General features: G+C 50.0%; 1 protein-coding gene across 2 annotated transcripts in view; it reads left to right on the forward strand.

Annotated features, from left to right (window-relative positions):
• Positions 1 to 11962, forward strand: part of KDM2B (lysine demethylase 2B) — a 130662-nt gene that overhangs the window by 100265 nt on the left and 18435 nt on the right. For both annotated transcript variants that reach the window (XM_007448709.1, XM_007448708.1), the window contains exon 13: positions 11674 to 11898. In XM_007448709.1, the coding sequence (XP_007448771.1) occupies positions 11674 to 11898 (225 nt within the window). The remainder of the gene's footprint in view (positions 1 to 11673; positions 11899 to 11962) is intronic.

An 11962-nucleotide genomic window follows, 5' to 3' on the forward strand; every position in this document is an offset into this window, starting at 1 on the left:
GGCGCGCCTCGCCCTCCCCTCGCGCCCTCGCCTGCGGCCCACGCGCGTGCCGGCCGCCTTGGGCGCACCCGGATCTGCGGGCGCCGGAGCCTCCTTCCTTTCTGTTTCCGAAGTTGCACCGGGACCCTCGGCCTCTGGGCTGGAGGACGTCCGCGGCCCGGAGGGTGGGCCGCCCGGGGCCGGTGGGCCCGACGGCCCGAGCTTTTGTCTGGGCGCCGCGCGCCCACGGCCCACCGCCCACCGTGGGCAGACGGAGACAGGAAGGGGTGCGAGGCTCGGGCCGGCGCGGGGAATCCGGAACCCAGCGAGTCCGCTCCACGGCGGCAGCGGCGAGAGGAAGCCGTGACCCCAGATGGCAGTATTTGGCCTCGGTTGGATCTAGAAGGGAAAGCAACCTCTCTTGGGACCAGGGGGGAGAAATCTCTATAAAACAAAGCCCTGGGTGTGTTTACAGCATGAATTTACTCCGGGAAGATTCGTGTTTAGGAAGCAGGGGAAGAAAGTTCATTTACGAAGTAGAATCTGCACGATACTTGAAACAGGGTACAGGCTAGGTAGCCTTGTCTGAGGAATAAAGCATTAGACGGGTTGAGTTATCGTGTGGGCATGACTAGGTGAATAAGATGCTTACTTATAAGCTCGGGTGCATTTCCTCAGTGGAATGAAGATGTTTTGGAATGTTGAGGCCGAGATGTAGAACGTTTTTTCCTTCCATCAGGCGTTGTTGAGGAAGTGCTATATATGCTGCATTCAAATCGTAACACACATATTATTAAGTGGTTTTATATGACAGAGACAAAGTTAAAGTGTATTTTCTCAGTTTTGTTGGACGTTTTTCAGGCTTATGTATATTATGAGGTGATCCTGAATCTCACTTGTCTTATGGATCAGGGGAACCCAGAGACAGCCCAGGCGGTTTTGGCTTGGAACTTTCATCAAGTCAGTAGGACAGCACGTGAACGGTTCTGTTTTTGCTGCTTAGTTCATACCTCAACTCTTGGTCTGAAAATTTTCAGTTCAGTTTGGATCTGCCTAATCCCTGCCAACAGTGTACGCTTTCTGCATCTGGTCATTCGTAAGACCCTTGTATTCAGTGTTGACTGCACTTTGGTGTTTCATGGGTGAGGTTCCTGTTAACCTGTTTTGTTTTGTTTTCTTTTGTGGTACGCGGGCCTCTCACTGTTGTGGCCCCTCCCATTGCGGAGCACAGGCTCCGGACGCGCAGGCCCAGCCGCCATGGCTCACGGGCCCAGCCGCTCCGCGGCATGTGGGATCTTCCCGGACCGGGGCACGAACCCGTGTCCCCTGCATCGGCAGGCGGACTCTCAACCACTGCGCTACCAGGGAAGCCCTTGTTTTGGTTTTTTAATTCGACCACACCCTATGGCCTATGATAGATAGCATCTTTGACACTACATCAGATAGGACTCTTTATGTCTCCTTTTCACCCTCTGCCACTCCTGAGAGAGACTTCCATCACGTGAGGACCCGTACTTCCTGTAGCTGGATTTGTTCCCTCCTCCTCGCATCAGTCAGCTCTGTTGCGGCACTTCTGGAGTTGTTAGCAACTTAAGTTCTTCTGCTTGCCTTGTTCACTTTATTTATTTATTTTATTTATATTTTTGGCTGTGTTGGGTCTTCATTGCTGCGCACTGACTTTCTCTAGTTGCGGTGAGCGGGGGCTCCTCTTCGTTGAGGTGTGTGGGCTTCTCGTGGTGGCGTCTCTTGTTGCAGAGCACGGACTGTAGGCGCACGGGCTTCAGTAGTTGTGGCTCATGGGCTTAGTTGCTTCGCAGCACGTGGGATCTTCCCGGACCAGGGCTCGAACTCATGTCCCTTGCATTGGCAGCCAGATTCTTAACCACTGTGCCACCAGGGAAGCCCGCCTGTTCACTTTAAGGTGATGCTACCACTCAGGTACATTGAGGGAGACGACCTCTAAGCCAGGCCACTGGGCAGCAGGTTTTCCCCATAGTCCCAATAGAGAAGTTGGCTGTCAGCCATGGACCCTGCATTTGCCGACCCTCCAGGCGGTGGCTCACTGCTGCTTGTCTCCCCTAACCTTTCCTCAACTTTTATTAGCCCCACAATTCCTTGGGCCTGAGAAGAGTGGTTTCCTCTAAGGACCTTTGAAATTGGAGCCAGAGTCTCTGGAGTCTGTAGCTCGCAGGCTGTAGACCCCACTCTTCTCTAAAGAAGTCTCCTTTGGGCTTCCCTGGTGGCGCAGTGGTTAGGAATCTGCCTGCCAGTGCAGGGGACACGGGTTCGAGCCCTGGTCCGGGAAGATTCCACATGCTGCAGAGCAACTAAGCCCCTGTGCCATAACTATTGAACCTGCGCTCTAGAGCCCACGAGCCACAACTACTGAGTCCACATGCCACAACTACTGAGCCTGCATGCCTAGAGCCCGTGCTCCTCAACAAGAGAAGCCACCACAATAAGAAACCCGCACACCGCAATGAAGAGTAACCCCCGCTCGGTGCAACTAGAGAAAGCCCGCGCACAACAATGAAGACCCAACGCAGCCAAAAATAAATAAAAATAAATAAATAAATAAATAAATAAATAATTTTTTTTTTTTTTTTTCTTGCGTTATGCGGGCCTCTCACTGTTGTGGCCTCTCCCATTTGCGGAGCACAGGCTCCGGACGCGCAGGCTCAGTGGCCATGGCTCACGGGCCCAGCCGCTCCGCGGCATGTGGGATCTTCCCGAAACGGGGCACGAACCCGCGTCTCCTGCATCGGCAGGCGGACTCTCAAGCACTGCGCCACCAGGGAAGCCCCAATAAATAATTTTTAAAAAAAGAAGTCTCCTTCAAGGAGGGGTGGAAGTCTTGGAGTGTAGGCATGCAGGTATGCTCAGCCACCTACTGTGTGAAAGGTCCCAGTGGAGACCCTGTTGGGACATTTCTGTTGCCCAGTCTGTCCCTGCAGCTGAGCCTAGCCCCTCACCCTTCATCAGAATTTTGCCTGGTCTGTCTTAAAAGTTTGTGTCCTTCCCTCATCCCCACTCGAGGCTGGTGTTCAGTCCTGGGCGGTATCAGGCTCCCTTATGCCTGTCCTGCTGGACTGGCCTGTCTGCCCCATGCCTCCCCACAGCAGCTTGGGTTTCCACTGCTCCCAATGTTGGGCCCGGTGCAGGAGAGACCCTTGGCTGGGCCTTCTCCCGTGGACTTCCTTTGCTTCTCCAGTGCAGAACGTGCTGGAAAATTCTTCAGCTCTGCTTTTTAGTTTGAGGAGATGCTGCTCAAAGAAGGACTCTTAGTAAGGAGAATTCCATCTTGTGTTTTTTTAACCCCTGAAATGAAAATAGAATTATTCCTTTTTTTTTCTTTTTTACTAAAAATTATTACTGCCTGTTTGTTAAAAATAATAATTAGAGGGAATTCCCTGGCAGTCCAGTGATTATGACTCCGCACTTCCACTGCAGGGGACATGGGTTCTATCCCTGATCAGGGAACTAAGATCCTACATGCAGTGAGTGTGGTGTGGCTAAAATAAAAAAGAAAATTAGGAAATTATGCTGAAGAAGATCTCAGAAATTTATATGGCTATAACCACTGTGTTACTCATTATAATTACTTAAAGAGTGAAATTTTCGTATGGGTCCCTGAACCTTCCCAAAATTACATATGAAAGTTTTGTGACTTTGTGCGTAGGGGCATTTTTCTAGGGAAAAAGGTCCTTAGCTTTCCTCAGATTCTCCAGAGGTCTGCCCATCCCCTGGGTTTCTGGTAGCTCCTGTGTTTTCATTCTCTTGCTCCTTACTCTCAGGATGTAAACAAACCGAAGCCCTCCCTGGAGTCTGCAGGTGTGCGTTAAGGGCCCTGCAGCGCAGCTAAAATCCAGCTTTTCCTGGGATATCCATTATACTTGAAGATTTGGGAACAGACATGATGTTGAAACAAATTTGTTATACAGTTGAAGGCAACGTTAGCCTGACAAGGAATTCCATGCCGTTTGGGGGCTCTGGCTGCCCTTCATGGGGCTAAGCGTCAGTGTGCTCCAGCGGCAGTTTGGTGAGGAACAAAGAACTGTCTGAATTGTAAAAACAGACAGCCACGTTTACTGTTCTTCTCACTGACTCCTCTTGACAGTTGAAACTCTAGCCTGCTGCCTTCTTGAAACTCTTCCCTGGCTCCAGTGATGCCACAGGCTCCTGCTGCTTTTCCTGCCTTTCTGGCCATTCCTTAGCAGGTTGCTCTTTTTCACCCGGCCCTTGGATGTTTTCAGTCTTGAAGGTACTGCCCAGGACCCTCTTTTCACTCTGCCCGTTCTCCCTGAACAACCTCGTGGACTTAAGTATTAAGCAGTTCAGCACTACACGATGCTGATTCCCAGCTGTGTATCTCAGCACCGGTCCCTCCTGGCTGCTGCTGGCCACCTTCCTTGGACGTCCCGTGGGTCCCTCAGATTCCACGTGTGCATGGTGGTTTCTAGTTCTCTCTCCTGAGCCCCTTGTTCTTATGTTGCTCAAGCCCGAAACCTCAGAGTCTTCCAGGACTCTTCCTGCTTGCATGCTCCCTGTGCAGTCAGCCTCCTGGGTCTTCTAAACTTGCTCTGCTTCTAAAACATCCCTGAATCATCCCCTCCTCCTCATTCCTTCTGTGGCTTCTACGTAAGCCTTCATAACCCTCATCCCGGACTACTGTAGGATCCTCAGCTCATCTCCCTGTCTTTCATCTTGCCCACCACCAAAAAAATTCACTCCCCCCAGTGTTGCAAAATACAATCATGTTGCTCCTGCATGTAAAGTCCTTTAACTGCTCTTACAGGGGCCACTATTTCTGTAATGTGGCGTACGGGGCCTGCAGGTTTAGGCTTCTGCCACTTCAGGGCAGTTTTCCAGCAGTCATATCAAGCTATTCCTTGAATGTGTTATCTAGTTTCATATCTCTATCTTACTCTTCCTTCTGCCTAGAATATTCACTCCCTAACCCCACCCCTACTCCTGGCCTGCAGTGTCCTATCCTCCCTCTAAGACTCGTTTTAGTCACCACCCGCTGTGTCTTGACACTTTTCCCAGCCTCCCTTCCCAGTGAAATGAGGCATTCCTTCTGGGTCAGCATGCCAGAGCCCAGGCTTTAGAGCCATCGCCTGGGTATCTCAGCTTCTCGTTTATTGGCAGCATGACACTGGGGAGACTGCTTAACTGTGCTTCAGTTTCCTTATTTCTAAATGGAGATGATAATAATTTCTACCTCATAGGTTATCGATATAAATATTGAAAAGAGTGTTGCTTCAGCACACGTTAGCTTTTGATATTATCATCACTGTGTTGCAGCGTGTTTATGTGGTAACATGTCTTTCTTCCCCCAGACTGTAGTGCCTTTGAGAGTAGGGAACAAACACATCTTACTCATCTTTGTAGCCCCAGCACCTAGCATTGAGTCTATACATAATTCACAGCCAGAAAACAGTTGGGTGGGTAGGTGGGTGAAAGTGTGAGTGAGGGGGTGAATGAATGAGTCTGTAGCTCAGTAGTTGTGGTGCACGGGCTTAGTTGCTCCGCGGCATGTGGGATCTTCACGGACCAGGGCTCGAACTCATGTCCCCTGCATTGGCAGGTGGATTCTTAACCACTGCGCCACCAGGGAAGTCCTCCTTTGCTCATTTTAAAATTGGGATATTTGTCTTTCTATTGTTGAGTTGTTTTATACCTTAAGGATACAACACTTACCAGGTGTATAATTTGCATATAATTTCTCCCATTCTCCTTACTTGATAGTGCTCTTTTAAGCGCAAAAGTTTTAAATTTTGAAGTCCAGTTTATCTTCTTTTGTCACCTGTGCTTTTGGTGTCATATCCAAAAAACCATTGCCTCATCCAAGGTCATGAAGAGTTACCCTTGTGCTTTCTTCTTAGAGTTTATGTTTTAGCCCTTACATTTAGGTCTTCCATCCATTTTGGGGTTAATTTTTGTATATTGTGTGATGTAAGGGTCCAACTTCATCCTTTTGTATGTGGATGTCCATTTATCCCCACACCATTTGTTGAAAAGTCTGTTCTTTCCCCACTGAATTGTCTTGACACCCCTGTCGAAAGTCAGTTGGTCATAAATATTGTGAGGCTGTGTTTCTGAACTGTCAATTCTAGTTCATTGATCTGTATAGCCATCCTTATGCTACTACCACACTGTTTTGTTTACTGTAGTTTCATAGTAAGTTTTGAAATCAGGAAGTGTAAGTCCTCCAACTTTGTTCTTCATTTGCAAGATTGTTTTGGCTATTTCAGGTCCCTTGCATTTCCACATTAATTTCATCTTAATTTTTAAATTTTTTTTTAAACTTTTTTTTTTTTTTAGAAGACGTTGGGATCGAAGTTTTATTAATTTATTTATGCTGTGTTGGGTCTTCGTTTCCCTGCGAGGGCTTTCTCTAGCTGTGGCAAGCGGGGGCTACTCTTCATCGCGGTGCGCGGGCCTCTCACTATCGTGGCCTCTCTTGTTGCGGAGCACAGGCTCCAGATGCGCAGGCTCAGTAGTTGTGGCTCACGGGCCCAGTTGCTCCGCGGCATGTGGGATCCTCCCAGACCAGGGCTCGAACCCCTGTCCCCTGCATTCGCAGGCAGATTCTCAACCACTGCGCCACCAGGGAAGCCCCTTCATCTTAATTTTTAAATTTTATTTTATTTTTGGCCATGCCACACGATTTGCGGGATCTTAGTCCCCTGACCAGGGATTGAACCCAGGCCCCCTGCAATAGAAGTGTGCAGTCCTAACCACTGGACCACTAGGGAATTCCCTCCACATGAATTTTAGGATCAGCCTTTCAATTTCTGCAGATGAGCCAGCTGTGACTTTCGTCAGGGTTGCATTGAATTTGTGGACCACTTTGTTTCCACTTTAGTGGAAACTTCTCTGTTGTTTCCTTTAACAATATTATCTTTCAGTCCATGAACATGGGATATCTTTTCACTAATTCAGGTTAATCCAAGTAATGTTAATTCCAGTATTTTAGAAATAAGGGATTGAAGGTTCTGCCCATGAATATTCTGGAGAATAGGATCTGATAGGAGGCACTTAGTAAATATTTGTGGAATGAAATGAACTACCTTAATAGTATTCCTTATTTTTTTTTTAATTTTTATTTTTTTCCGCGTTGGATCTTCGTTTCCGCTCACGGGCTTTTCTCTATCTCTAGTTGCAGCAAGCAGGAGCTACTCTTCGTTGCGGTGCACGGGCTTCTCATTGGGTGGCTTCTCTTGTTGTGGAGCACGGGCTCTAGGCGTGTGGGCTTCAGTAGTTGTGGCACTCGGGCTCAGTAGTTGTGGCTCACAGGCTCTAGAGCGCAGGCTCAGTAGTAGGTGGTGCACAGGCTTAGTTGCTCCACGGCATGTGGGATCTTCCTGGATCAGGGCTCGAACCTGTGTCCCCTGCGTTGGCAGGTGGATTCTTAACTACTGTGCCACCAGGGAAGCCCAGTAGTATTCCTTTTTTAAATTTTATTAAAAAAAAAATTTATCAATAGTACTCCTTTTGGGCTTCCCTGGTGGCGCAGTGGTTGAGAGTCTGCCTGCCGATGCAGGGGACATGGGTTCGTGACCCGATCCGGGAATATCCCACGTGCCGCAGAGCCGCTGGGCGCGTGAACCATGGCTGCGGACCCTGCGCATCCGGAGCCTGTGCTCCACAACCGGAGAGGCCACAACCGTGAGAGGCCCGTGTACCGCAAAAAATAATAATAATAATAATAGTACTCCTTTTAATGACGATACTTGTGAGATACTGATGGAGGAGAAGTGTTGGAATACTAAGATTTGTGTGTATGGGTGTGTGGACTCAGTTTTCCTAACCAGATGGAGCTGAGGATATGAGTTCTGGGCTGATAAAATCAACAAACGGCTTTGGGGTTTGGGAGGCTGGTTTGTATGTGAAGTCAGTGGATGCCGTCATTCCCTTTCGCTGAGAAGAACATTTCAGGCTGAAACTAACAAAGGGGCATTCTGGGTTACTTGAATGAATAGATGCACAGGTAGGATAGAGCAGAATTGAGTATTAGTTTGTGAACCTTTAGATGTCACCGAAAAGAGGTTAGGACAGAAGCCAAATCGAGGCTTGTTCACCTTCCCTAATAGAGACCCTTCGATGTCTTTCTTACCTGTTGATTTTCTCAGTGGTCTTTAGGAGGATCCTGCATTACAAGTGTTGCTCAGTTGACTCCTGACCAGCAAGCTGGCCCGCGAAGCTGCAGGCAGCAGCAGCTTTTCTAGCTTGTTTGGCAACCTGGCAGAGAGGGCCCTGAAACAAGGTCTTTGGAAACAGCCACCCTTATACCTCTTCCTTCAAGGCATTGTCTGCCATTGGTTTTGTCATTTTCCAGGATGTCTCAGCTGCCATCGAGATCTGGGCGGATTTGTTTTTTTTCATCGTTTGGAAAAGTGCCTCTTCAGATGAGAATGACCTTTGGAAAGCACAGGAAGGTGGGCTTGTTTCACAGTCAAGTACGAGCTTTGTGACTGTGGCCGGATCGACCCAACTCTCTTAATTTTGAGTGGCCAGAGAGGCCAGAGGTGCTCAGCTGCTATGTATACCTGACGCTCCTGAGTGGGAGGCAAGAGCCATGTTTGGACTCCTGAAATTTTTTCTTTATCTCAGTCCTTCACCAAAGAAAGTAGTCCTTAGACTCTCCTGCTCCAGGGTCAGAGTGTGAACCCTTCACCTCTGGTTTTGTCCTTGGAGCCTGAACCATGGGCTGCCTTCTCTGTACCTGACTCGAGGCTTTGAATCGCCCACCCCTTGGCCCATGTTTCAGGGATTTGAGGAGTGGGTTGCTAACAGGATGTGTGCTCTTTACCAGAGAGTCTTCCAGGCTGTGAAGAGAGGGAGAAACCTTCCTGGTCTCCATTTCTCTGGAAATTGATGTGCTTCTCTGCACCTCCTGTTGGCACCTGTCCTACTAAGGGCATCAAGGCACTAGCTATGGGCCCCTTCCAGGGCGTGTGGTCAGTTCCCATGAACTCTGGGGTCTCTTGTCCTACTTGGCCTGTGCATCGCTGTGGTTTATAGTGTTTAGATGTGGTTTTAGTGTTTAGACGCACATCCTCTGCTGGCTCCGTGACCTTGAGCCGGTCTCTTAACCTCTAGCTCCAGTTTCCTCATCTGAAAAATGGCATCTCTCATAGGGTTATTATTGGGAAATTAGGTAATATCATATGTAAAATGAAGAGCAGGATGACAGGAACTTGCAAGTACCCACCTGCACTGCTGTCACCATCCCTGTCATCCCTGCTTCCACTCAGCACTCCTTGCTGCTTAGTTTTCAGGTCCACAGTCCCTTACGTGCTGTTCTCAAATCTAAAGTCTCTGAAAACTGATTTTTTTTTTCCCCCACTTCTCATCTGTCAGCAAGACCTGACCTGAATTGACAGGCAGTGCCACGGCTGCAGAACTGCCCATGTCCATGACTAGGGGCCCCAGACCTCCCTGGGCTGTGGTGCGTGGGGAGGCCCTCCACTGCTTGCAGGAGGAGTAACTTGCATTGGGGCAGCCCCTTACCCCACCGGGTGGTGTGGCTTGTGGGAGCGGCGGGGTCAGGGCACAGGGAGGTGAGGACACGTGGGCCAGTGGAGCTGGGTCTCCTTTCCTCTTTGGAGTTCAGAGCAAGTTGAGAGGGATAAAGATCCAGAGTCGCAGCACTTCCTGACGTGGGTGCCTCACCACCAGAGGCTTCACAGTTTCCTTGAATGCTGCAGGCTTTTGGGGAAAAAAATCTGAGGGAAGGGATCCACTTAGGTGTCAATACCAAAAGGTGTGTGTGGGACCTTCGGGTCTGCACAGGGACCACAGCTCTGCAGGATAAAATGATGGGGGTCAAGGCTTGATTGTCGGAGAACCATGGACTGTTTCCCTTGCTGATGTGGTTGTAAGTTTCTAAGCAACCCCAGTAGTTTGGGGGTGGGGAGCTGTATGCATTGTGGGAGAGGGGGTCCCTGGAAGGAAGATCCTCTGCACTGTGGTACATTGTAACCACACTTCTGGGCCCAGGAGCTAGCGAGCGATGGGATTTTGTTTAGGGATCCACATATGACAAGCAATTAAAATGAAAAGCCTGAGATGGACTGAAGCTTGTTTAATTGGCTGAGATGGGCTTCAAGCATTCGATGCCAATTAGATCAGATGGTTTTGGGGTGAGAGTGTGTCTCTCTGACGGAGGGATGAACCATTTTTCAGCAAACTCAGAAAGGTGCTTCAGGTGAGACACTCTCCCGACCATCCTGGTCCTTCCTACTTCTGATCCTGGGTGGACAGTGTCCCAGCAGCTGGTCTCTGATCCTGGTTTGCAAGAGGCTCTGGGGCTGGTGGCCAGGTTGTAAGGACCTCAGAGCAGGACATGTGGCTGGCTTGTGCCCTGTCCAGCATTTAGTACCACTTTCTGTTCATCTGCCTGTGTTTCCCTGAGTCACAGGGAGAAGTTCTCAGAAATCAGTTCCTTAGGGTTTACTGTATCATTCTCTTGGGGCCTGGTTTATTGAGCACATGCTAGGTGCCAGCCATCTTGTTGAGGGACAGTGATGACAAGACACCCTCCATAACTGCCTTTTTGAGCTCCCTGTCTCAAAGGGAAGACCCATGAGCGAACAGACAGTTATGCTGTGACAAGGGCCCAGTGCAGGGCGGTCAGGAAGGGCTGCCAGGAGAACGCAGTGTTTGAACTGGGTCCTGCAGCCTGAGCAGGCATTAGTCGAGTGGGGCGGGGAGGGGTGGGTGTCCCTGGCAGAGGGAACAGAGGCGGATTGTGTGGCCTCCCTGCGGAAGCACAGGTAGCCCGAGGAGCCTGGCCTGACGTGGGGCGGGGGTGGGGGGGCGCAGAAGGCTCTAGAGCCAGGTGTGCTGCCCTCCAAAGCAGGGCGTCCGTGTCAGCTTCCCAGGGCTGCCATAGTGGAGCACCACAAACGGGGTGGCTTAACGTACAGATGCCAAGGGAGGAAGGGGTGTTGGTGGGATGACTTGAGAGATTGGGATTGACATATATACACTATTGATACTATGTATAAAATAGGTAATCAATGAGAACCTGCCGTATAGCACAGGGAACTCTATACTCAGGGTGACCTAAATGGGAAGGAAATCTAAAAAAGTGGGGACATATTTGTACATAAAGCTGATATACTTTTGCTGTATAGCAGAAACTAACACAACATTGTAAGGCAACTATACTCCAATAAAAATTTAAAAAAAAACAAAACCAGAAAAACTGGGTGGCTTAAACAAACGTATTCTCTCACAGTTCTGGAGCCTAGAAGTCAGAAGTCAAGGTGTTGCAGGGCGGAGCTTTCTATGACGGCTCTAGGCAAGGACCCTTCCTTGCTTCTTCCAGCTTCTGGCTTTTGCTGGCTTCCTTGACGTTTCTTGGCTTGTAGATGGCGGCATCCCTCCAGGCACATGGCCGTCTTCTCTCTGTGTCTTCACATAAGGCTTCTCTGTGCTTGTGTCCAAATTTACCCCTTTCACAAGGACACCAGTCCTATTGGATTAGGGCCACCCTAGTGACCATATTTTAAAAGTTTCGTCTGTAAAGACCCAATTTCCAAGTAAGGTCACGTTCTGAGGTTGTGGGGTTAGGACTTCAACGTATCTTTTGGGTGAACACACTTCAACCCATAACCCCCCGGACTCAGGGCCTGGCCGGCCCTGCGGGCCCCCATCTCACCAGTCCTGTGTGTGCTCCCACAGAACCGGGCCGTAGGTCGGCCCAAAGGGAAGCTGGGCCCCGCCTCTGCGGTGAAGTTGGCCGCCAACCGGACCACGGCGGGAGCTCGCCGGCGCCGGACGCGATGCCGCAAGTGCGAGGCCTGCCTGCGGACGGAGTGTGGAGAGTGCCACTTCTGCAAGGACATGAAGAAGTTCGGGGGCCCCGGGCGGATGAAGCAGAGCTGCATCATGCGGCAGTGCATCGCGGTGAGTGCCCCCAGGGGCGCCCCTCCCAGTGGCTGCGGTGCTTGGTGCTTCTCCCCCCCCCCCC

The sequence above is a fragment of the Lipotes vexillifer genome, unplaced genomic scaffold (genome assembly GCF_000442215.2).
Source record: "Lipotes vexillifer unplaced genomic scaffold, Lipotes_vexillifer_v1.1 scaffold21, whole genome shotgun sequence".
In the NCBI taxonomy this organism is placed as follows: domain Eukaryota; kingdom Metazoa; phylum Chordata; class Mammalia; order Artiodactyla; family Lipotidae; genus Lipotes; species Lipotes vexillifer.